The following is a 27,289-nucleotide window of genomic DNA, read 5'->3' as shown; positions in this document are numbered from 1 at the left end:
TAAATTTACTTCTATCATGTTAGAGGAAAGCAGGCAAGCAAGTTCACCGTTTAGCTAGGATTTCAGACCTTCACACAATGCAGAGTACCACTGACTACAAGCACATCAATTTGCAAGATTCTGCCAGAGCCTGGTGGCCACAGGCCTTGTTATGCCATTGAGAGCTGGATTCCAAGGATGAGGTCAGAGTGAGTGTCCATGACATCAAAGCAGCATTTGACTGAATGTGACATCAAGGGGACCTAGCAACATTGCAGTCAACTGGAAACGTGGAGTATTCGCTTCCTTTTTTTGCAGCTAAATCTTACACAAATGAAGAAGATTGTTCTGAGGAAGAGTCACCAAACCCAAAATGGTAACTTTGATTTTTCTTCACACCTGCTGAGCTTTTCCAACAACTTCTGTTTTTGTTTCTGAAGAAGATTGTAGTTGCTGGAGCCAATTATCTCAGCTGCAGGAATACCTCAGGGTTTTTTTTCAGCTAACCTGTTCAGAGCTGTTATTCCACAGGTGGGACATTACTACTGTGCCACAAGCATCCTATGTTCCTCAGGATAATGCCCTAGGCCCAAACATATGCAGTTGTTTCAATGACCATCATAAAGTCAGACGTGGGGATGTTCCCAGACAATTGCACATGTTCAGCACCATTCACAGCTCCTCAGATACTGAAACAGTCTATGTCCAATTGCAGTCAGACACTTACAAAAACATTTACATAAACCACATAAGTGCTAGGCAATGCCTCCCACTTCCCCTCCCCCCACCACCCTGCCCACAAATGAGAAAATCTTGATTTAACATTTAATAGCATTACTATTGTTGAACAGCTTACTATCAACACCTAAGTCATGAGTGTGATGGAATATCCTCTACTGGCCGGAATGACTACAGCTTCAGTAACTTTCAAGGACCAGTCTAGCCAAAGTTACCAACTTTGTTGGCACCCCATCAACCACCTCAGCATTCACACCCACCATCACTAAAATATTGTGTCCGCAGTATCTACCATCCATTAGTCATTGTAGCTCCTTCAACAAACTCCGTCCAAACCCATGACAACTACCATCTAGAAGGACAAGGCCACAGCTGCACAGGAACACCGCCTCCTGCAAGTTCCAGAACTACATCATCATTCTTTCGCTGTCACTGGGTCCCAAACCTGGAATTCCCTTCCTATCAGTACTGTGAGTGGACTGACACCCTTGGACTGCAGCAGTTCACGAAGGCAACTTCTCAAGGGCAATTACTGACGGGTAATAAGTGCTGACCTTGCCATCAAAGCTAACGCCCACGAAGAAATACAAAAAAGAAACTTCGGTGGAATGAAGTCATGTGGGTAGCAGCCATGTCTTCCACCTTTGACCTGCCACAAACAATCCTGAACAGTTCTCACCAATGAGCATTCTTTTCCAGAAAAATGGCTTCACACAATCAGGTCTAATGTCAGGCAAACTGGTACAGTCAATCCCATATCGAGGGCTGAGTGTAGGGATCAACACTCACCACATTTTTCTCTGTTTTTCGATCTGGGACAGACTGCAAACTCAGAATATATTGCCTCAGGTTGTGCTTTCTCTGAAAATGACTGTGTAAGCAGGAACAAAAATGTCAAAACCATGCCTTTTTTGTTTTCTATCCTGAAGGTGCTGTTAAAGTGTCCCAGGTACTGGATGTCCTGGCTAGATAGAGTAGTTGCTTTAACTGATTATGTGTCAGCTGGCAGTGTCACTGTTGGGTGCACCGATTGCAAAGCTAATCCTGTTTTTGTCTGAAAATGCTAGCGGCAGTCACTGAGAACCAGTCTGGAGCTGGAATCCAGGCTGCTTTTTTGTAGCAGAGCAGCACAAGGAGCAGTGGTAACTTACATGTACCTAGGGGTCTGCATGATACTCATGGTTCATTTCTAGAGTGGACATGTAAATGTTCATAAGGTTTATGTAAATTGCTCAAATATATATAAAATATTAGCCCCACCTAGTGCTACACTTGCATCTCACAGAGTAAGAACTTTCAGTAGTGTTTGCAATGCTGAGAATGTATGACTAGAGATGCTAAATTTAACTACAATATTCTTAGAAGAGTTTCTGAAACATTTTGTTTAGGGTAACTGTATCTAGCAATGTTAACAAAAATAAACTGAGAATGTGAACTCAGCAACACGTGAACAAATATCAGCCCAATGAGGTCATTGATAACCTACCCACATCTCTTTTGAGGTAAAGTTCACCTCCAAATCCAAAAAAAATCCCAATATCCATCATCAAGTCTGGTTATTCCTACCATCACTGACACCCACCTCTGATCCTATTTTAACATAAATCTTCTTCATCTCTCACCTCCAGACTCCACTTTCGTAGATGCACTTAGCATGTCTGCTCTGCTCCACCCCATAAATCCCAACATATCCGAAACCCAAGCCACATCTTATTTCCCATTTATGGTCTTTGAAAAAGCCTAGGTCCAAGTGCTCTAACGCCCTGAATTCAAAGCCTTCTAGGTTCCTGTACTCCCAACCTCAATAATCACCCTCCTCCAGTCTCAAGTAGCAGTTTACACCCTTGGCTCAAGTAATTTGCCCCCCTTTAGATTCTGCATCACTCTTTCCCTCCTTAAGGACACTTTGGACCACCATTTCCTTCATGGATTTCTCTATCACTTCCTTTGTCCAAAAGCTACCCCAAAGTCTATTCCTTTCACTATGATGTCAGTCATTTCCTTGCTTATTAGAAACCTGTTTTTCTCACCATCCTGAGATGCTTTGAGTCACGTGTCTACATTAATTGTGCACTTTAAAATATGGACTGACATTATTGCTGGTCAAGCTAAATGTCTGGCCAGTCAGCTCAATTTGTCAAATTTTAACAATCTCAACAGTTCCATCAATGCTGTTCTGTTCAGTCTGGGTCAAGGATCAATAGACCGTGACTCATATGATTTCCATGAGTCACAGCTAACACAGCCAAGTAAATTTGAATGTTCAGAGACCTCAGGCACTAGATTGCATTTGTGTGATGGATCTAATATCGAGTGGCATTCCGGATTTGGTATGATAGTAGATAATTAAATTATGTCTAACAACCTTGAGATCCTGTCTGGACTTTGTCAGCAAAACAATATATATTGGAGCATAAATGGATGTAAATCCACATCTTGGAGGGTAATGGATTCCATTTTTAGTACCATATCACAATCAAATATGGCTATGTATATTTAGTACAGTTGATATGGCAAACAAATGTTAAATGCAATGAGTTAAAGTAGTAAACTACAACATAAACAGGTGAGCAAGAGTGCTATATTACAGTTCACGATAAGATTAAAAGGCTATAAATCACTACAGTTATTCTAACAACACAGCTTTCACAATGTCACTTCTCTGATTAAGGTATTACTCCACATAAGGGTACAGTAGCATCATGGTTTTGTTGGCTGGACTGGTAACACAGTAGCTTAAACTAATGATATGGAGATACAGGAGTGAAGTTCCGTCCCACAGTGGAGACAGGTTTGGAGGTGAGTGAGATGACCAATTAATTATGGTCTCATGGACATTTACAGCACAGAAGGAGGCCATTCAGCCCATCGTGGCCTCACCAGTAAATAAAGATCTGATGACATTCATGGCATTTTCCAGTTCTTGACTTACAGCCCTGGAGGTTGTGGCAACACAAGTGAATATCTGAGAATTGTTTAAATGTAACAAGAGTTCTACCTTTTCAGGCAGTGAGCTCCAGTCTGCAATCACTCTCTGGGTGAAACTCCTTCTCCTTAAATCTCCTCTTTGCCTTCTACCGCTTATGTTAAGTCCAGTCCCCAGGTTATAGATTCTCTAATTAGTAGAAAGGTATCTTCCTATCACCTTATTATGCCCCTCATTACCTTACATAGCTCTATCTGAAACCTCTCAGCCGTCACTCCTCCAAGGATAACAACCCCATCCTATTCAATCTATCTCCATACCTCAAACACTCCAGCCTAGGGAACATCCTGGTAAATCTCCACTGCTACCTTTCTGATGCAATCCCATCCTTCAAAGAATGTGGTGACCAGAACTGCACACAGTATTCCAGTTGTGGTCAAATCCTGCTACCTTCAGACATCTGGAGCCATATACACCTAGGTCCTTCTGAAGTCCTGCGGTTTTGAAGAAAGTCATGCTGGACTAGAAACATTAATTCTGTTTCCCTTTCCACAGTACCTGATGAGTTTTTCCAGCTTTGTCAATCTTTTTTTCAGGGTCCCTCTGATCGTCAGTACTTTCCAAGATCATATTACTCAAATACATTACCTCAAACATTTCTGGGATGAATTACATGTGCTACTGTTCTGCTTAGCTAGCCAGTCCACTAATACCCTCCTGCAGTTTACAGCCACCTTCCTCATTATTTACCACCCAACCAATCTTCAGGTCTGCTGTGAGTTTTTTGATTATAGCCCTACATTTAAGTTCAAACCACTGAAGTATGCCATAACCACCAATGGTGCCAGCTCCGAGCCCTGCAGAACCCGGTGGAAACAGACCTCCGGTCACAGAAACATCCCTCGACCATTACACTCTGTTTCCTGCGTCTCAGCCAATTTTAGATCCAATGTGTCATTTGGCCTTGAAACCCATGGGCTCTTCCTATCTTGACCAATCAACCCTGAGGGGCTCTATCAAAAGCCATGCTAAAGTCAAGGTGGACCATATTAAATTCTCTAGCCTCATCCACACTCATGCTTCCCTCTTCAAACATTTGATCAAATTTGTCAAACAGGGCCTTCCTTTAACAAATTTCTTGCCACCATTATTGTGTCAATCTGTTGGTACTTTCCCATCTTAGGCCTATTTCCTGGAGGTCCTGATTTCTAGGAGGCAGCTTCTGAGGATGGGATGGTGAGAACTATCTATCAATGATGGCAGGTAGCTAAATAAACCAATTAAATTGTCAATTGCGGGCTCTCTTCACAGGCCATCTGAGTCTTCAAGGTGGTGAAATGGGTTTCCCTGATGTGTCTGGTGAGTGTAGACCAGCCACAGACTATCTGTAGTATGGTTTCACCGAGGAATGATGACTTGGCAATTGTGCCCATATTTCATATCGTTGTTGAGTCTTTAGAGGAAGCCTTGAGATCCCCTCATGGTCCTGCCCATCTACAACAGCAGTCTCCACTTCTCTTGGATGGGGGCTATCACCCTTCTGGAGTCTTGGGTGCCCTCTACTGGCTCATACATCTGTAAAGTCCACCCATAAATCTTAGTCAAATAGGGTTCCCAGAGGCATTGTCATAATCAGCTGCCGGCTCAAAGCTCCTCCAGTGTCTCACCAGGTTGTAGACATCAGGTCCCAGTCTGGTATTAGTATTCGGACTGTGGAAGGAAAATTCAATCCATGAGTTCAATTTCCTCCAGCACAGTTAGGTAATTCCATTTCAGTTAATTCAATGTATTTGGAATAAAAAAAAGTCAGTATCCGTCATGGTGAGCACAAAACAGTCAGATTGCCATAAAGGACCATTCAGTTCACTAACATGATTTAGGAAAGGGAGTCCTATGCATCTGGCCCACATCTGTCTGCCCACTGTAATGGCCAAGTAAGTCACCAGTTGTAACAACCCGCTATGGAAAGGTGTAAGAAAGATTAAACTAGATGGATCATCAGAATTGGTGCAGATGTTAAATTTAGATGTGAGATGGTTCTTGATCGCAGTAACCCTTGCTAGATCCTTGGAAGAATAATTGAGAGAAACAGACCTTTCAGCCATCATCCCAGACCTCTATATCACCATCCCAGTGGAAGGACAGACTCACCATGAAGTGGTGGCACATAAGTGTTACATAGTTGGTAGAAAGTGTCCCTAGGAATATTAAACATTGACTTTGGATGCCAGTGTGGCTCACAGCATCTTGTACCACAGTTACTAACTACTGCCCTCCCTCAGCTGATGAATCTGGACTGATTCAACGTGAAATGTATGAGTTGCATAAGCACTGAGAGTAGCAAGGGCACAAAATGTGGCTTTAATGTCCATCGCCGTGACTGACTGAGTTACCTCGCTCCTGAAGGATATTTCTGCCAAACAGGATTTGTGGGAAATAATGGGTGAGCCAACACATGAGAGAAATCTACTGACCTCATCCACATCTATCCATCTATCCATCTATGCATTTGTCCAAGATAGTATTGGAAGTGGTGGCCACTGCACAGTACTTGTTCAGCCAAAGTTCTAACTTCACTCTGAAGACACTGGCTATTGTATTGCATCACATTTAGCAACATGCTAAAAAGCATACGTTCAGAACAGATCGAGCAACTCAGAACTGGTGATCCATGAGACACAGTGGACTATCAGCAGCAGCAGAACTGTACTCAACCAAATCCTGTAACCTCATAACTTGGCATATGCCACACTCTACCATTACCATCAAATTGGGAGACCAACCCTGGTTCAGTGAGGGGTGCAGGAAGGCAAACCAGGGGCTTAACCAGGCACGTCTCAATATGAGATATCAACATACAATACCTGCATAAACAGAAGGGGGTTTGAGAGCAATGCAGGCTTATGCAACACATACACTTCATTTTTGAAAACATGAATGTTTAAATGATGAACTCTGAATCCAAACAGACCTTAGCTAATCCATTACTAATGGATCAGATCAAATAGTGAAGCACAACTAACTAGCTAACAATTAGAGGGTACACCATGGACATCCTGACTTTCAATGGTGCCAGGGCCCAACATGTGAGAACGAACGACCAAGGCTGAAGCATCTGCAAATATTTTCAATAGAAAGTGAAAACTGAAACATGGAATCCCGAACGACCTCTGCTTGACATTCAGCAGCTTTGACATTATGGCATTCCCATCCATCAACATCCTAGAAACACTGAAAGTTGACATTACATGAAAAGGCCATTCAGCCCATTGTGTCAGTGGCACCCAAGAAAGAACTAACCAGCCTCTTCTCACTCGCCAGCTCATGGTCATTAGCCATGTAGACTACAGCACTGAGGGCATATCCAAACATTTGCTGAAAGGGATCAGGGTTGCTGCCTCTCCCATCCCTCATGGCAGTGAGTTCCAGAAGCCTATGACCATCCAGGGGCTACTTGTCACACAAGAAGGTGAGGACTTCTCAGCCCACAAATAAAATTCTCCGCTCAGCTGATATATTCTTGAGGCCTTCCTAACCAGCTGGTCTGCTTATCCTGCTAACTTCAGGAAGCTGGAGATATGCACTGTCAGATCTCTCTGTTCCTGTGGATGTTTCAGAATCTTACATCTTATTGTGCATTATCTTGCCTTGTTCGCCTTTTCAAATGTACTCACTCACATTACTTCGCTCATCCACCGAGGACAATTAGAGATAGACAACAAATGCTGGCCTTGCAGCGATGCCCATATACCATGGAAAAAAACACATAAAGTAACTCAGTACTGAGTCCAGTGGAAGCTCATAGGAAACTGCCTTCCAGTCATTTGTTACTTGTGACACTACTCTTCCTGTCGCTAAGTCAGTTTAGATTTAGATCTGTCTTACTGCGTGCTTCTTTGCAGTTTGGAATCAGAACATGCGTAATAGTCTCTCATGGAGAATTTAATTGGTAAAATAAACTTTAATTCAGGTGAGACTGTCTCTGAATGAGCATGCATGATAGGCAATGCTTGCAGTATCAGGAAACTCAACATGCTGGTCACGTTCTGAGAAACTCATTGCAATCCTTCACCTCACTTGTCCGAAACCTGCTTTTTGGTCTCGTACAATTCAGATCCCCCCCAAGCCCCTTGCCACCAGTTCCTGGGAGCAGCACAAGATTTCACCCAAAGAGTTCATCAAATTCTTTCTAAGTCACTTTTGTAATAACATCATTGTACACATCTCGCTGTGGATCTTTCAGATGCGGTGCTTTCAGTTTCAGAATCAACCCCTCAACAACTTCTTCCTCTTCATGCCACCGAATTCAGACGATTTGAATGATCTGATGACACTTGGTGCACGATAAGCATTCAATGATTTGACATTGAGCTGAATCTGCCCATATTTTGTGTGGCATTTCCATCGAGTTTCACAGAGTGTTTTTATCCAATAGACAATAGGTGCAGGAGAAGGCCATTCTGCCCTTCGAGCCTGCACCACCATTCATTATGATCATGGCTGATCATCCTCAACCAGTATCCTGTTCCTGCCTTATCTCCATAACCCTTGATTCCACTATCCTTGAGAGCTCTATCCAACTCTTTCTTAAACGAATCCAGAGACTGAGCCTCCATTGCCTTCTGGGGCAGAGCATTCCACACAGCCACCACTCTCTGGGTGAAGAAGTTTCTCCTCATCTCTGTCCTAAATGGCCTACCCCTTATTTTTAAGCTGTGTCCTCTGGTTTGGGACTCACCCATCAGTGGAAACATGTTTCCTGCCTCCAGAGTGTCCAATCCTTTAATAATTTTATATGTCTCAATCAGATCCCCTCTCAGTCTTCTAAACTCAAGGGTATACAAGCCCAGTCGCTCCAATCTTTCAACATAAGATAGTCCCGCCATTCCAGGAATTGGCCTCATGAACCTACGCTGCACTCCCTCAATAGCCAGAATGTCTTTCCTCAAATTTGGAGACCAGAACTGCATACAATATTCCAGGTGTGGTCTCACCAGGGCCCTGTACAGCTGCAGAAGAACCTCTTTGCTTCTATACTCAATCCCTCTTGTTATGAAGGCCAGCATACTATTAGCCTTCTTCACTACCTGCATTACCTGCATGCTTACTTTCATTGACTGATGTACAAGAACACCCAGATCTCTTTGTACTGCCCCTTTACCTAACTTGACTCCATTTAGGTAGTAATCTGCCTTCCAGTTCTTGCCACTAAAGTGGATAATCATACATTTATCCACATTAAACTGTATCTGCCATGCATCTGTCCACTCACCTAACCTGTCCAGGTCACTCTGTAATCTCCTAACATCCTCCTCACATTTCACCCTGCCACCCAGCTTAGTATCATCAGCAAATTTGCTAATGTTACTATTAATACCATCTTCTATATCATTAATATATATTGTAAAAAGCTGCGGTCCCAGCACTGATCCCTGCGGTACCCCACTGGTCACCGCCTGCCATTCCGAAATGGAGCCGTTTATCACAACCCTTTGTTTCTATCAGCCAACCAACTTTCAATCCAAGTTAGTACTTTGCCCCCAATACCATGCACCCTAATTTTGCTCACTAACCTCCTATGTGGGACTTTATCAAAGGATTTTTGAAAGTCCAGGTACACTACATCTACTGGATCTCCCTTGTCCATCTTCAGAGTTACATCCTCAAAGAATTCCAGAAGATGAGTCAAGCATGATTTCCCCTTTATAAATCCATGCTGACTCTGACCTATCCTGTTACTGCTGTCCAGATCCACAAGCACAGTTGGGTTTTCTGACATGATCATCTCAAACTTGCCTCATTAAGCACCTCCTTGTCCCTTTGGCACCTGCCCATCTACCGTTAGGTTCATTCTCCCATTCACTATAGCCAGATTGATTTGTCAATGTTGGGATATACCAGGGTGACTGGCATCAGTGCCATTTTTTAAAAAGCAGTTGTGTACCCAATCAAATGCTGTGAGGCCAGGGATGCCCTTCACAGTACATAGCTAGTTCCCTGGACATGGCAGATAAGGGAGCAGATTCACATGAGGAAGTGCTTGCTTCCCAGGGAATCCTAGGATAAATCCCATCCGGCCTGGGGAACTTATCTGTTTCCACCCTTTCCAGAATTGCTAACACTTCCTCCTTGTGAACCTCAATCCCGTCTGGTCTAATAGCCTGAATCTCGGTATTGTCCTTGACAACATTGTCTTTTTCCAGTGTGAATACTGATGAAAAATATTCATTTAGCGCTTCCCCTATCTCCTCGGACTCCACATGCAACTTCCCTCTACTGTCCTTGACTGGCCCTAATCTTTCTTTAGTCATTCTTTTATTCCTGACATACCGATAGAAAGCTTTAGGGTTTTCTTTGATTCTATCTACCAATGACTTCTCATGTCCCCTCCTGGCTCTTCTTACCTCTCTCTTTAGGTCCTTCCTGGCTAACTTGTAACTCTCAAGTACCCTAACTGAGCCTTCACATCTCATCTTTACAAAAGGTTCCTTCTTCCTCTTGACAAGAGATTCAACTTCTTTAGTAAACCTTGGCTCCCTCGCTCGACCACTTCCTCCCTGCCTGACAGGTATATACTTATCAAGGACACGCTGTAGTTGTTCCTTGCATAAGCTCCACATTTCAACTGTGTCCATTCCCTACAGTTTCCTTCCCTATCCTATGTATCCTAAATCATGATTGCCTTTCCCCCAGCTATAACTCTTGCCCTACGGTATATACCCATCTCTTTCTATTGCTAAAGTAAACGCAACCCAATTGTGGTCACTATCACCATTCATTTCCCCCAGGACAGACAGAGGGGGCCATGATCCCAAAACCACCAGCTTGGTCCAGGGTTGCCATGCAGGTCAGCGTAGTCTCAATGATCGGAGGAATGTACAACAATGTCATGGGAACATCACGGACCTTCTGTGTTTTACCAATGTAACAGCCACCATCATCTGCCATCTCACACTCACCCTATCTCTGCCACAGCACCCACCTCCCACCAGGGCTTACATTCAAATACTCTCACGAACACACACATCTTTCCTCACTTGGTTTCACTTCCCCTACTGAGCATTCACACTGTATGCCCTCTGCGCCCCCCCCCCCCCCCTTACCATCTTTCCCCAACTGCACCAGCACTTACAGCCATGCCAGCACTTCCATCCCACACTTTCTCTCATTCCAGGAGACAATGGCCCATAGTAGTTCAGGAAGAGCCAAGATGGGTGTGGGAATGCCTGACATTTTGGATCGTCAACTTTCCAAGGAGAGTATTCTGACTGTGACTATCTTGAGCAGTCCAGTGTGACTCTCATTCTGAACTCTTCCAGAATTGCCCTCTGCTGGGCTGGGTCTCAGCCTGTCAAAGTTGTTAATGTCAGCCAGGAGCAATTCCCTGTGCATGAGGCTGACATTCCATCTGGTTATAAAAACTGATATCATGTGCTTGCAAGAGAAACATGAGAGTGAGTCTTCACAAACCATTCCTGGCATGCATATTGCTGTCAAGAACAACAGCTATGGCAACACAATACATATGCGTGACAAAAGACTGATGGAAAACACTGCTGTGAAACCATAATACAATGGAATTTATAATGGTTAAACTCAATCGAGTAATAGCATTTTCAAATTACTAGGCAAATTCTTGACACATGAACAACCAATTGTACCCTCTTAAACAGCCATGCTCTGTCACAATAAAAACCGAAAGAACTGCAGATGCTGTAAATCACAGACAAATGGAGAAATAGGAAACTGGAGTCCTAAGGAAGGGTCACTTGACCCGAAATGTTAACTCTAATTTCTCTCCATAGATGCTGCCTGACCTGCTGAGCTTTTCCAGCAATTTCTGTTTTTGTCCATGTTTTCACAGGTGCCTTTAGTTCACAATCCTATCTGAGAAGACTCCCACAATGCCTACAACGCAGAAGAAATTGCAAAGTAAGATGCCAATGAACAACCCTATTCTGTGTTACAACCCCTGCACAGAACCTGAGGATATAATCCAAATCTAGGCTTCATTACATCTGAGAATGTAGACGGGAAGAAGGAATGGTACGGTTCCTAAAATCCCTGCTAAGGTCAGTGTCAATGACAACAGGGGCTACAGGTCAACACGCTAAAAAGTAATGGAGCTCCAGGCAACATACCTGAACCATAGGTTGCTCTCATTGATGTCAACATCGTGTGCCAGCACTGCTTGGGAATCAAATGTGGTACACCCCATTACGGCACAGGATGTAGTTGTCAGCTGTTGATGCCACTCATTCAGTGGCTCACTGGCTGCCATCGTTGCCTCTGTTCACCTCCGTCTGTCCCTTCAGCCTTTCCCATTCACCGCATCCCTCTTGCACACCATTTTGTTCAGAGAGTGGGGCAGTCAGTGAGGTGGTGGGCAATGAGCCCCACCAGGTACTCTTTCTTAACACTCTGCTGGGTCAATAGTTTCCATTTGGGGGGGCAGTAAATATGGAGCTGTTAGGAAGCCCTGTCCCTGGCAGCAATGTCAGAGAGACCGTGACTGCATGGTGCCAATCCCTGTAGTTGTGGAGACAACATCCTTATTTGTCAATTCAATGGACAGACAGAACTGTGAGCTTATATCTCATCAGTGAAGGATGCATTAAGCTTAGGGAATTGCTCCCTTGGGATTAGACAGGAGAACAGGTTGAAAACTGGAGGAAACTGACCAAAATAATGAAACCTGTGCCACAAAAGCGAAACGTCATGTGTCATCGTGATGGAGATATATCAAAGTTAATGAACATCACAGTCTCTCCAGAACAAGTCACTCACCAGCTCACTTTCACATGCAAAGTAACCAAAAGGTATAGTGTGAAATGAAACTAATCAATGAGGAAATCAATTCACTTTCCATGAGATAGTCAAACCCATGTGGAGTCATTCAACATGGAGCTAGAGATACCTGTGTCAACCCTGAAATATGCAAGGGCAGCTGGACAGATAGTGTATCCGATAAGCTACTTCTACACTTCATAATAGAATGTTAAAAGGGACTACATTGGCAAGGAAAGAAGTTAGGTGCTCGTGACTGTCATACCAATAAAAATGAGAGAGAAACGCAGATATCCTTGATACTCACTGACTGGTCTCATTTCATCACCCACAGGATAAAGCCCACAAAGAGTGTTGCCTCTGAAATTTCTTTATTGCAAATTACTATGTGAAAGGCCACAAAATGGGTGAAGAAACTGCTGAGGATCTTGGAGAACAAGGCTTGGAACAAAACCACTGGTGCATCCAACATTTAATAACAGCTGAAGTTGCAAAGGCTGGTGACAATGTGGACATGAGGAAACTAAGAATCGAATCCAAGTCTGACTGTGAGAGCATAAGCAAATTCTTAAGCACTAGCACAGTGCCTTGTATCACTATCTCATGCTCACAAGGAACTATTTCAGATATGTTATAACACCATGTCCTGGATGCAGTTTTGGAGTGACATGTTATGATGATGACACCATTGAATGTACAGTAAGCTTCGCTCTTTCAGGAAGGAGCAATTACATCAGAGTGAGACACAGTCCGAGTGATTATATAGACTGGAGGCAATATGGAAATAGAACTGGTAAATCTTTCTTTCCTTTCTCCATTTTACAAGCTTAAAATTCAGTCGTTGAGTGAAAAGATTAATAAGGTAGCTGACTCAGCTGACCTAGGGAGAGTTATAAGTCGACCACCTGAAGCCTGAATAGGACCTGAATAGGTGTTAATTACTATTGTTACTTAACCAATGTGGGTCATCTCAGCTCTATTTAAGAGAATTAAAAATCACACAACACCAGGTTACAGTCCACCAGGTTTATTTGGAAGCATTAGCTTTCAGAGTGTCACACTTTCATCAGGTGACTGTGAAACAGAATCATAAGACACAGAATTTACAGCAAAAGATGACAGTGTCATGCAACTGAAATTATATATTAAACAAACCTAGATTGCTGTAAAGTCTTTCACCTTTTAGAATGGGTTGCAGTTTCATTTCACACACTAGTGCTTCCAAATAAACTTGATGGACTACAACTTTGTCCACCCCAGCCCAACACCGGGCACCTCCACATAATGGCTATTTCAGAGAGAAAGGTTAGGAGGGAATGAGTACACAGTTTGGAGAATTTGGAGACAGTGTGGGAATTTGATGCAGATGGGAAGAGGTAGTTCTGGCTTGTGTTTTTTGCTGATAGTTTGCAACTTTTTTTTTAAGTAAGTCAGAAGTCACATGACAGTGGATTATAGCCCAACAAGTTTATTTGAAATCACAAGCCTTTGGAGTGTTCCCTTACCTGACAAAGTAACAGTGCTCTGAAACGTTGTGACTTCAAATAAACCTGTTGGACTACAAGCTGGTGTTGTGTGATTTTTAGTTTTGTTCACTCTTGTCTAACAAGGACATCTCCATTTCTTTTTCTTTAAGCAGGATAAAGTCAAGCTCAGGACTCGGGGCCCAGCACCAGAATGACATCACAGGAAAACTGTAAGTTCATTGGTTGGTGGTAGCTACTAATTTAACTATCTATAATAGGTTACCTTCAGATTGAAGGTAAATAAGTCAAATATTTACAGGCTACATATTAAAAGATCAACATTAAGTTCCTAAACAATCAAATTAAAAACTACGTAATTAAAACAGATGCCAGGCTGATTGATGGGTTGTAACTGCAAGTTATAGGAGTTGGTGAATCATATTGTGGCTGTAGTGACAACATCTGGAACAAATGCTTGAGGAAATCTGGCTCAGAGTTGATGAGTTGGAGGCTGAGCTCCACTACTTTTTAGCGTGTTGACCTGTAGCCCCTGTTGTCATTGACACTGACCTTAGCAGGGATTTTAGGAACAGTACCATTCCTTCTTCCTGTCTACATTCTCAGATGTAATGAAGCCTAGATTTGGATTATATCCTCAGGTTCTGTGAAGGGGTTTTAACACAGAATAGGGTTGTTCATTGGCATCTTACTTTGCAATTTCTTCTGCGTTGTAGGCATTGTGGGAGTCTTCTCAGATAGAATTGTGAACTAAAGGCACCTGTGAAAACATGGACAAAAACAGAAATTGCTGGAGGTGTATGCCAATATACTTCTGGCAGGTACCATGAGTGAATCCATGAAGATTGGCATCATCACCCTCATCTACAAGCGGAAGGGGGAGAGGGAGGAACTCAGAAATTGGAGACCAATCTCACTGTTGAATGCGGATTACAAAATTCTGTCAAAGGTAATCGCCAACAGGGTCAGGTCTGCTCTGGGGTCGATGATTCACCCTGACCAAACCTGTGCTGTACCAGTCAGGAAGATCACTGAGAGTCTCGCACTCCTCAGGGATACGATCGGCTACGTGCAGGACAGAGGGTTGGACACCTGCCTGATCAGCCTGGACCAGGAGAAAGCCTTTGACAGGATATCACACAGGTATATGAGAGATATTCTCTCTGAAATGGGCTTTGGGGAGGGAATCTGCAATTGGATCAGACTGCTCTACACCAACATTGTCAGTGCAGTCTCAATCAATAGGTGGGAATCAGAGAGCCTCCCAGTCAGATCTGGAGTCAGGCAGGGCTGCCCTCTCTCTCCTGCCTTGTCTGTGTGCTGCATAGAGCCATTTGCCGAGTTCATCAGGAAGGATGCGAGCCTGAGAGGGGTGACTATTCCTGGCGGCGGGGGCCTGCAGGTTAAGGCCTCCCTGTACATGGATGACGTCACCGTTTTCTGCTCAGATCCGCTGTCCGTGTGCAGACTCATGTGCATATGTGACCAGTTTGAACGGGCCTCGGGGGCCAAGGTAAACCGAGGCAAGAGCGAGGCCATGCTCTTCGGGAACTGGGCCGACCAATCCGCGATCCCCTTCACCGTCAGGACCGACCACCTGAAGATGCTGGGTATTTGGTTCGGGCGGGGGGGGGGGGGGGGGGGCGGCTGGGGCGTGTGCCAAGTATTGGGAGGAACGTATCAGCAAAGTGAGACAGAAACTGGGCAGATGGAAGCTACAGTCGCTCCCCATCGCGGGAAAAAACCTGGTCATCAGGTCTGAAGCACTGTCATTGCTGTTATATGTGGCACAGGTCTGGCCTATTCCCAGAACCTGTGCCGTTGCAGTCACCTGGGCCATCTTCCGGTTTATATGGAGATCAAAGATGGACCGGTCCAAAGGGACTCGATGTATAAAGATCTGGGCAACGGGGGAAAAAAAACACCCAATGCCACCCTCACCCTGATGGCCACCTTTGTGTGTGGCTGCATCAAGCTGTGCGTGGATCCCCGGTATGCAAACACCAAGTGTCACTACGTACTGAGGTTCTACCTGTCCCCAGTGTTGGGAAGGATGGGCCTGGCCTCGCTGCCGCAGAACGCTCCGAGTAGTTGGACCGTTCGGTATCACCTGTCCTTCGTGGAGAAGTTTTTGAAGAAAAACATCTTTGACCACAAGTCCATCAGGAAGTGGTCAGAACATAGTGGCCTTGAGACCCTTCGGGAAAAGGAGAGGGCGGATCCTGTTGAGCGGTTCCCTGAGCAGATTGTCAAAGCCATTTGGCAGAATGCCTCATCGCCAGAACTTTCCAACAAGCACCAAGACATGGCTTGGCTGGTGGTGAGAAGGGCCCTGCCTTTGAGATCCTTTATGCACGCCCAGACTCTCTGCCTCACCACACGCTGCCCTTGAAGCGGCTGCGGGGGGGACGAGACTGTCACACACCTCCTTCTGGAATGTGCCTACGCAGAAGAAGTCTGGAGAGGAATGCAGTGGTGTTTGTCGAGGTTCGTCCCGAGCAGCGCCGTGATGCGGGACTCCGTGCTGTACGGCCTGTTCCCGGGACTCACACTAAGACGAACATCAACTGTGCCTGGAGGATCATCAACTCAGTGAAGGACACTCTCTGGGTGGTCCGAAACCTGTTGATCTTCCAGCTGAAGGAGTTGACCCTGACTGAGTGTTGCGGACTGGCACATTCCAAGGTCCAGGACTACGTGTTGAGGGACGCGCTGAAGCTTGGGCAGCTGCGCTAAGGCGCGGTGGGGAAAGACCACCGTGTAACATCTGCCTGCCTAAGCACAGGTGGCCGATGCAGTAAGGGGGCTCCGCTGATTCCCCAACTAAATATATGGATAGTAATCGTACAGACCTGTAAATATGAATGGTTACTCTGTCTCTGCATGCAAAGAAATGGAATGTTTACGTATGTATGGTATGACCAATTGTACAGATCATCAAAATATTTTTTTGGAGGCTGAACTTTGAAGACTTTGGCACATTAAGGAGGGGGATAGTTACCTGACTTGAGGAGGCAGTCACACCCTTTACTCGGTCAGGGTTGGGAAGGTGTGATTTTGAGGCAGGTAGATGAATCCAGGAGGTAATGCTGAAGGAGCCTCAGCTCTTGAGCTTGTCTAGCAGGCTTGAGATTCTTGTATGGATGAGGGTGGGCACTGTAAGGATTGTAATGTTCAATTGTAACCTGTTACACCTGATTCCAGCTTCTCCCCACTCAAACTGCAGAGTGAATGATATCATATTATGGTTAGTGCCCCCTTGGAGTTAACCTTAACTATTACACTGCGTAAAAGGAAAATCTCTACAATGTGGTGAAGGTTAGTAGGAAGACAGAAGATTGGAAGCCTTTCAAATACCAGCAGAGGATAACTAGAAAGCAACAAGAGAGGGTGAAGATAGAAATGAGTAGGCTAGTTAGTAATATAAAAGAAGATTGCAAGAGTTTTTAAAGTGGATACCTAAAAGGTAAGAGAAAAGAGTGGACATTAGATTGCTGGAATATGAGGCTAGAGAAGTAGTAATGGGGAACAAACAAATGGTGGAGGATCTGAATAGGCGCTTTGCATTAGTTGTCACAGTGGAGGACACCAGCAGCATATCAAAACTTTGAGAATCAGGGGGCAGAGGTAAGTGTAGTGGCCATCAGTAAGGAGAAGGTGCTAGGGAAAGCTGAAAGGTCTGAAAATGGATAAATATTGCAGAGCAGTTGGACTATACTCCATGAGTTCTGAAGGAGATTATAGAGGCATTGGTGGTGATCTTTCAGTAATAACTAGAGTCAGAGAGGCTCCCAGAGAAGAGAAAAATGGCAAATGTCATATCCCTTTTTAAGAAGGAAGGGAGACGACCTTAAACTATAGGCCAATCAGCTATTGACAAGATTTCAGAGTCCATTATTAAGGATGAGATTGCAGAGTACCAAAAAGTGCATGGTAAATAGGATGGAGTCAGCATGGCTTCATCAAGGGGAGGTCATGCCTGATAAATCTGTTAGAATTCCTTTGAGGAGGGAACAGGCAAGTTACACAAAAGAGAGCCAGTGGATGTGATCTGTTTGAATTTCCAGAAAGCCTTTAACAAGGTGCTGCACATGACACTGTTAAGGAGTGGCACGGTGGCTCAGTGGTTAGCACTGCTGCCTCACAGCGCCAGGGACCCGGGTTCAATTCTAGCCTCAGGCAACTGTCTATGTGGAATTTGCACATTCATCCCGTGTCTGTGTGGGTTTCTTTGGGTGCTCCACTTTCCTCCCACAGTCCAAAGATGGTGAACTGGCCATGCTAAATTGCCTCTAGTGTTAGAGGCATTGGTCAGAAGGAAATGGGTCTGGTTGGGTTACTCTTTGGAGGGTTGGTGTGGACTTGTTGGGCCAAATGGCCTGTTTCCACACTTAGGGATTCTAATTTAAATAAGATAAAAAGCCATGGTGTTCAGGGAAAGGTATTGAAATGGATACAGGATTAATTGACTGGCAGAAGGCAGAGAATGGGGATAAAGGGGTCTTTTCAGGATGGTGGTGACTAGTGGAGTTCAGTAAGGGTCCATATTATGAGCACAACTTTTCACATTATACATAAAGATCTGGCCAAAGGAACTGAGGGCACAAAACTTGGTGGCGGGACAGGTCGTGTTTGAAAGCAGGGAGGCTGCAGAAGGACTTGGGCAGGAGGGTGGGCAAAGAAGCTTTTCCAGCAATTTGTTTTTGTGGTAATAAAACCTGTACAAAATCACTCCATTATTTTTATAAATAATTGGTTGCTATTTGTAATTGATAGATTTTAGTCAAAAATTCAAACAAAATAAAACCATTTAAAAATTGATATTTAACATCATGCATCGCAGATGTTTATTTATGGGGTTATCTGTTTTTGATGTTTCTACTCCCTCTCCAAATTGTAGGCTTGGTCTAATTCTTCATAAATGTATGACAGGGTTTCCTAGTGACTGTAATTTTTTTTTGTGGTTTTCACTGATCTTGCACCAGTGTTACATCAGGAAACCAGGAAAACCCTTGCATATTTCTGCCCCAATAATTTTGTCATAGTGATATATTTGTAAATTGATCCTGGAATCAGGCAGAGGTATTCGAAGCAGCAGGAGCATAAACTTAGTACTATGGGTACAATGATACTGCTCAGTACCGAACATCGTCTTATTAGCTGTTTCTCAGAATTGCTTGAAGAAAAACAAGGGAAATATTTCAAAACTTTATTCAGGTCAAGTTCAATTAAACTTTTCTTTTAAAAAAAGCTTGTATCAGAGAAAATCAGAGTTAAATCAATAATCCATTTCGGACTTAACATGAATGATTCAACATCCCAGGCATCATCCTAGTGAATCTCTTCTGCACCTCCTCCATTACAATCCATCCTGCCTAGAATGTGGTGACCAGAACTGCAAACAGTACTCCAGCTGTGGTCTAATCAAATCTCTGTACAGCTCCAACATAACCTCCCTGCTCTTATAATCTATGCCGCAATTGATAAAGGCAAATGTCCCATATGCCACCTGAACTACCCTGTTAACCTGTCCTGTCACCTTAAGGATCTGTGGACCCAATATCCCCCTGCTCCTCTGAGTTTTCTCATGTCCTGCCATTCATTAAGTACTCCCTTGTTCTTATTTCTTCCAAAGTGCATCACCTCATATTGATCAGGGTTAATTCCATCTGATCAATCTGTTCACATTATCCTTTAACCTAGAACCTAGCCTCTCACTGTTAGCCACCCAGGCCAATCCTTGTATCATCTGCACTTACCAATCACTCCCTTCCCCCCACTAATATTCTAATCTACATCATTTAAAAATAATAGGGAGCCTACACTGATCCCTGTGGTATGCCCCTTGGACACCAGTCTCCAGTCACACAAACAGCCTTCTACCATCACCCTCTCTCTTACCACTAAGCCCATTTTGGATCCATCTTACCTGGATCCCATGTGTTTTTACCTTCTCTGTCAGTTTTCCATATGGGGCCTTGTCAAAGACCTACACCAACTGCACTACCTTCATCTATGCATATAACCTCCTCAAAACATTTAATCGTATTCATTAAGCATGCAGACTACCAACCGTGCTATTACCAGCTCAAACTCTATCTTCAGGCCTCTTGTTTGCTCTCCCATTCATTTTCCCTGACTATCACAGTTCACAGGGTAGCTAGAATTCAGGAAACTATAACTCCCCTAGTTCACCCTTCCTCATTATCTCCAAACATTAGGTTCCTCTTTCAGCTCCAGGACAGCACCACTATTACATTCTTGCTGGGTTTATGGATTGTTTCCCATGGCTGCTATGTCCAATCGTTTTTTTCAGCACCTTCTCCTCACAAAATATCCATCTTACCACTCGTCCATCTTGGACATCACAATAATCTCAACTTTTAAAAAAGGCACAAGATGAGTAATTAGTGAGGTAATAGAATTTATTTTTAAAAGGCACACAAGTGTCCATAACTTATTGTTTCCAGAACAATGCAGTTCAAAGTACCGTTAAAAAAATCTTCAAACAAAAATTGGACTGTTCTCTCAAAGAGCAGTGAATCAGTGACCTTAATGATATGACCCTCATGATATAACACTCCTCTCATTATAGAATAGAGTATCCTGCAACTTGTCATGAGGAACAACACCAGTAAAGATCCCCCAGTCCATGTATTAGTTGGGTCTATCCCTCACATCTGTCACACTTCAGACATCATGGTTCAAATATCTCACTCATCATACTTCAATGTCAAAGGCATAAAAATAGAAACGCAGTCATTTCCTGCTGCTTCCTTTAGCACTGATAATCTGCCCTCTCACCAAAGAGTGCAGCATTGATTTAAAAACAGCTACAAACCTACCAAGACAGTTGCAAACGATTGGCCTCAGTTTTATACCTGCTTATCAACAGGCAATTCCTGCTGACTGAACTTAAAGAGATGGGTCACATTAATTGCAAATAAAAACAGGCAGATTGGTGAATCGCATATTCAAACAATAGTATATAATTCAGAGAAAAATCATGCTTAAAGTGTACAATGGTCCTATCAGGCCATGCCTTGTATAATTTCTATTTATGGTTGCCCAAGCACTTGAGACATATCAGGAATGAGTGACAGTCTGATCATTAGTGTCAATGGATTGGGGTGTGAAGAATGCCACAAGGAATTTGGGTTTTTCCATTCAAAAAGTGGGCACTTGAGAGATGACCTTTATGGAGATGTACAATATAGCAAAAGAATGAAGAATTCGTGTTTAGAAGATTATATCAAACTAAGTTGTCAATTTGGTACAAAACTGAACAAATTGGAAGGTAAAATTTGTAGTGATTTCAGGAAGTTCTGTTTTACACAAAAGTGACCAAAGCATGAAATGGTCTCCCAAACAGAAGTGAAACCCCAGGATTATTTGGCAATCAGATGAGACTGCACAAGGACATTAATGTCTTTCTGAATAGATACATTAAAATCAGCAAACTTTTCCTTCCTTATCCTTCAATCACAACTAAGCTTCAGATCTCAAGCAACATCACAGGAGGTTAGCTAGTTAAACACAAGACAAAGTAGCTAACCAAACCCCATGCTAAAAGTTATTTGCACAGAACTGACATGGTTCTCTCTTGCTTCATAGTAAACCACAAAGTATACTCTCCCAGTGCAAACAGCTGGGATCATTCACTTGTGTTTGAATTATTCAGGAATATCCTGAGGGATAGTACTGCCCTGAAATGCAATTGCACTAGCCACAGTATCTATATGGATATATGTATACTTTTATAGGAGCACATCAGAGGCTGGGAATTCTGCAACCAGTAAATCCCTGTCTGACACCGCAAAGCCAGTCCATCATCTATAAGGCACAAGTCTGGTGTTAGATGGACTTTTTCCCACTTGCCTGGATAAGTGCAACTCCAACAGCACTCAGAAGTTCAACAACACCGCAGATAAAAGCAGCCCGCTTCATTTGCACCTTCCCGCTTTCTACTCACCGCCTCGGCCACCGACGCACAGTGGCAGCTGGGTTACCATCTGCTAGCTGCACTGCAAGAACTCACAAAGACACCGACAACAACACCTCCCAAATCCAGAAAGACAAGGCGGCAAATACATGGGGATATATAGAACATAGAACATTACAGCACAGTACAGGCCCTTCAGCCCGTGATGTTGCGCCGCCCTGTCATACTAATCTGAAGCCCATCCCACCTAAACTATTTCATGTACGTCCATATGCCTGTCCAATGATGACTTAAATGCACTTAAACTTGGCAAATCTATTACTGTTGCAGCCACCCTATCTAACCCTCTGATTATCTTGTGTGTCTCTATTAAGTCACCTCTCAACCTTCTTCTATCTAATGAGAACAGCCTCAAGGCCCTCAGCCTTTCCTCGTTAGGCATTCCCTCCATACCAGGCAACATCCTAGTAAATCTCCTCTGCACCCTTTCCAAAGCGTCCACATCCTTCTTATAATGCAGTGACCAGAACTATACACAATACTCCAAGTGTGGCCGTACCAGAGCTTTGTACAGCTGCAGCATAACCTCCTGGTTCTGGAACTCAATCCCTCTATTGATAAAGGCCAAAACACTGTATGCCTTCTTAACAACCCTGTCAATCTGGGTGGCAACTTTCAGGGATCTGTGTACATGGACACCGAGATCTCTCTGCTCATCTGCACTCCCAAGAATCTTACCATTAGCCCAGTACTTTGCATTCCGATTACTCCATCCAAAGTGTATTACCTCACACTTGTCCACATTAAACTCCATTTGCCACCTCTCAGCCCAGCTCTGCATCCTATCTATGTCTCTCTGCAACCTACTACATCCTTCGTCACTATCCACAACTCCACCGACCTTAATGTCGTCTGCAAATTTACTGGTCCACCCTTCTAAGTCCTCATCCAGATCATTTATAAAAATGACGATCAGCAGTGGATCCAACACCGACCCTTGCAGTATGCCACTAGTATCATCATCTACAATTTCTCCTCCATGCCACACACATCATCCTGACTTGGAACTACATTGCTGTTTCTTCACTGTGGCTGGGTCAAAATCCTGGAACTCTCTTCCTAACAATGCTGGTCCATGCCATATGACTCTATGACATTCCCAGTTCTGGACCCACCTGTATGACATGAACTGCAGGATGTGAAGAAGGACCTTCACATCAGTCTCTATGGTGCAATTGGGCAGCGTGTTGGGCTACTTACCAAGCGGGTTGGCAGTTTGAGACTCCCCAGGGATGGACCTTTCACTGTTTCCCCACCCTCCCCCTTGATAGTTTGTATTGCCCAAAAATAGGCTTTGCTTCTAAGTATTCAATAGGCTACACGGGTGTTTTATTGGCAGTATTAGTTTTTAAAATGTCACAGTCCTGTGTAATAATGCGTAATTCTGGGTAAGATTTTAAAAAAGGCCCATCAACAGCATCTTTTCAATGGCAGCTAGGGATAGGTAATAGATTCTAGCCCAGCCAGCAACATCCACATCCCATGAAAGAGTAAAGAAAACCTAATTTTCAGGAGAGACGAAGTTAAAAGAGCCATACAGTTATTTGTCTACCAGAGGAAGAAAGCTCATCTCGTGTTTTCCATCAAAGAGCAAACAAGCTCAGTGTGTAGACAATCCACACATTGATGCAGTGCTGCTGCTATCTTGCCAAAGCCAGCCTTCTGTGAGTAGGCAAACCACAGAAGTTCTGACCCTGAACTTTCCCAGGTCTGCAACAGTGCAACGGTCCAACTATCATGCAGATCCGTCTGTCATATTCAGAAAAGATTGAACATAAAAAAAAACCTGAAACATGGAAAATTATACCCAGCACTTTAAAGTCCTTTGAGGTGGGGGGATTGCAGGAGGAAAATGCACTTGGTAAAAGCTGGGCACTGAAGTGAATCTCATCAGATCTCTCGATCAGTATTTTTAAATGATGAAAGGTTTCACTCACTTCACATTATTTTAAATAGCAACAATGGAAAGTGGAGACTCTCTCGAGTGGTGCAGCTGGCAACACAAAGCAGGTTGCGGCTTCAGCTGGGTTTTGTAGAGCACCGAGTGTGGTGGGGTGGCTGTGCCTGGAGCACCAAGCCCGAGGACATGATTCAAGTCCATTACACTCCAGAGATATTTCAGGTTATTTGAAAATATTTGAGTGTGGAGACCAGATGATGTATTGTGAAAAATCAATTTTGGGGATCTCATGACACAGTGGTAGTGTCCCTACCCCTAAGCCTGGAGGCACGGGTTTAGGTCCCACCAGCTCCACATCTAGAACAGATTGATTTAAAATATCTTAGCTGTCAGGGGAGTGGTGCTGGAGAAGCACAGCAGGTCAGGCAGCATCCGAGGAGCAGTAAAATCAACGTTTCGGGCAAAAGCCCTTCATCAGGAATAGGCTGGGAGCCTCCAGGGTGGAGAGATAAATGGGAGGGGTTGGGGCTGGGGAGAAGGTAACTGAGAGTGCAATAGGTGGATAGAGGTGGGGGTCAAGGTGATAGGTCGGAGGGGAGGGTGGAGTGGATGTGTGAGAAGTGAGACTGACAGGTGGGACAGGTCATGAGGATGGTGCTGAGCTAGAAGGTTGGAACTGGGGTAAAGTGGGGGGAAGGGAAATGAGGAAACTGGTGAAGTCCACATTGATACCATGGGACTGGAGGGTCCTGAGGCGGAAGGTGAGGCGTTCTTCCTCCAGGTGTCAGATGGTGAGGGAGTGGCAGTGGAGGAGGCCCAGGCAGAGTGGGAGGGGGGGTTGAAGTGCTTGGCCATAGGGCGGTGGGATTGATTGGTGCGGATGTCCTGGAGATGTTATCTGAAGGGCTCTGCGAGAAGGCGTCCAGTCTCCCCAATGTAGAGGAGACCACATCGGGAGCAACGGATACAATAAATGACGTGTGGATGTACAGGTGAAACTTTAATGGGTGTGGAAGGCTCCTTTGGGGCCTTGGATGGAGGTGAGGGAGGAGGTGTGGGCACAGGTTTTGCAATTCCTGCGGTGGCAGGGGAAGGTACCGGGAGGGGAGGGTGGTTTGGTGGGAGTCATGGAGGGACCTGGTGTTTATGGAAAGCTGATAGGGGTGGGGAGGGAAATATATCCCTGGTGGTGAGTTCTGTGGGTATCTGCAGTCCTCACCTTCGCCGATCTTAAGTGCCACCATCCAAGAGCATGGGATGCAGGTCTGATGTACTGTACTCACCCCCTTGCCCCATTATTATCTTTGGCAGCAGAGATCTCTTTAGCTCCCTTCAATGAAACATCTCAAACACACACACACACACACAGATGCTGTAAGCAATGGTCTCTGCAATAAAGAGGAACTGATGAAGGAAACCATCACGTTACGAAATCGTCTTCAGTAAACCAGGCGAACATTCAAACATTACACAGCGCAGTGTCTCTGACAGGAAGTTTACCCCATTACCAACGATATTCACAGTAATGATCACTCAGCGTTTCAATTAAAAGTTATAGGTGCTCTTGCACTTGAGCTTTCTCCATGATACCAGCCCAGTGGGTGAGGGTCTTACCAGAGTGTGATCAGAAGCTCGGAATACGAAGCAGAGACTGTGCTGCGGCTCTGGGCCAGCCTGGCTCCTGGTCACATAGGCGAAGTAGTTGGGTTCGCTGCTGCTGTGCAGCAGCTTGTGGATGTGCTGGGCTCTCTGCTGGAAGACCGGGCTGCCCCCGCTCGCCGCCACACACCGCAGCCAGCCCTGACTGACCTGCAAGCGGACCCTCCGGCTCCCTGCCCCCCGGGCACTCCTCCTCCTCACCTCCGCCACCACCCAGGGCAGCATGGGCATGGTGGTGAGCTGGTGAACGGGCAGCGAGCCCACCAGCTGCAGGCTGAAGCGCTGCCCTTTGGCCCCCTGGCCGAGGCTGGTGCTGGCCAGCCGCTTGTCCCGCTCCATGCTCGGCCTCTGGCAGCAACTCGCTCCGCCTGTGGCTGCAGAAACACTGCACGCCGGAGCCCAGCCCGTCTGCAGCTCACATCCGCCCACATCATTGCAGCGCACCTTCCAAATCTATCAAGCGCCGAAAGTGCAAAGCTGCTGAACCTCCACCGCAATCTCTCCTTCAGAAATTACAAATGCACTTGCTGTTTCTTTGTATCTCGGCAAATGCCTGGCTTGATGTCTGGGGATTTACTCTGCAACGATCTGTCATGAAATAGGTTGGACCAACACTTTGGTTACAGTATATTATTGAGTCAGAGCACGGGAAGGTGACGCGCTGAAGGGATTTCCATTGCTTTAGCCGCATGCCAAACGGATGCCCATTTCTGATCGATAAGGAGAGACTAAAAGTGTTAATCAAATTATGAAAAGTCTTGATAGGATGTACAACTGAAACATCTTTCTACTGGGCATTGAGATGAGAGGTGGAAGCACAAACATCACAGACAAAGGAAGGTTAGAGTTTTGGCCAGTTCACGATATGTGGCATCTCAACAGAACCAACAAGACGTGTACCTTGAAGTTGCTTGTAAGATATACCAGGCTGCTTCACAGCAACATAACCAGTCCGGAATGGATGGCCACCTGGTACTGCGCTGTAATATTCTATGTTGTAACTGGTTTATTGAACTTAGACCAACCATCAGCTCTGTTCCACGACTGAACACAACACCCCTTCTGCCTAAACATGGAATTAAACCAATTACTACGCTCTGGACTTTCCAGGTGGAACTGGTCATAGATCACACACTGCCCTAAAACATACTGCCTTTCATTGAAACCAGAAGTAGACGTGGTCATAATGGATTTGATATTGTCCATTTTTCATCATTATTGCAAATGTGACCCTTGAACTTAATTTGATTCTGAATTTTTCTGTGTAGTCAAAATGTTTGGTTTTATAAATGCTTTCCTGCAATATTCACTACTCTACATTTTACCTTCTATAACAGCAAAACCTTTATGGGGAAGTGAGTGGTTCATGAGATTCTCACTGGACCAGTAATCCAGAACCATAGGATAATGCTCTGGGAACACAGATTTAAAATTCACTTTGGCAGATGATGGGATTTTAATTCCAAAGAAGTCTGGAATTAAAACACTAGCCTTACTGGAATGTAGGAGGTTAAGGGGTGACCTTATAGAGGCTTATGAAGTCATGAAGGGTACAGATAAGGTGAATGGTAGGTGTCTCTTCCATTGGGTGAGGCATTTCAAGATTTGGAGGCATTTTTTTAAAGTGAGAGGAGAAAGATTTTAAAAAGACATGACGGGCAACTTTTTTACGCAGAGAGTGGTTCATGTGTGGAATGAACTTCCAGAGAAAGTGGTGAGTGTGGGTACAGTTACAATGTTTAAAAGACATTTAGATAAATACACAAATAAGAAATGTTTGGAGGGATATGGGCCAAATGCAGGAAGGTGGGACT

At 44.4% G+C, this 27,289-nt stretch overlaps 1 protein-coding gene across 3 annotated transcripts in view; it reads right to left on the bottom strand.

Moving 5' to 3' along the window:
• Positions 1 to 25,935, bottom strand: part of tbc1d1 (TBC1 (tre-2/USP6, BUB2, cdc16) domain family, member 1) — a 292,458-nt gene extending 266,523 nt beyond the window's left edge. The window contains exon 1 of one of the 3 annotated variants that reach the window (XM_072567442.1): positions 25,431 to 25,935. In XM_072567442.1, coding sequence (XP_072423543.1) covers positions 25,431 to 25,814 — 384 coding nt within the window. In that variant the 5' untranslated portion in view covers positions 25,815 to 25,935. The remainder of the gene's footprint in view (positions 1 to 25,430) is intronic. The other 2 variants (XM_072567448.1, XM_072567455.1) reach the window with 2 other exon arrangements.
• Between the last annotated feature and the right edge of the window lie 1,354 nt (positions 25,936 to 27,289).

This window comes from Chiloscyllium punctatum, chromosome 1 (genome assembly GCF_047496795.1).
Source record: "Chiloscyllium punctatum isolate Juve2018m chromosome 1, sChiPun1.3, whole genome shotgun sequence".
Classification (NCBI taxonomy): Eukaryota; Metazoa; Chordata; class Chondrichthyes; order Orectolobiformes; family Hemiscylliidae; genus Chiloscyllium; species Chiloscyllium punctatum.
The sequence above is the reverse complement of the archived record's forward strand: the minus strand, read 5'-3'. Positions and strand labels throughout refer to the sequence as shown.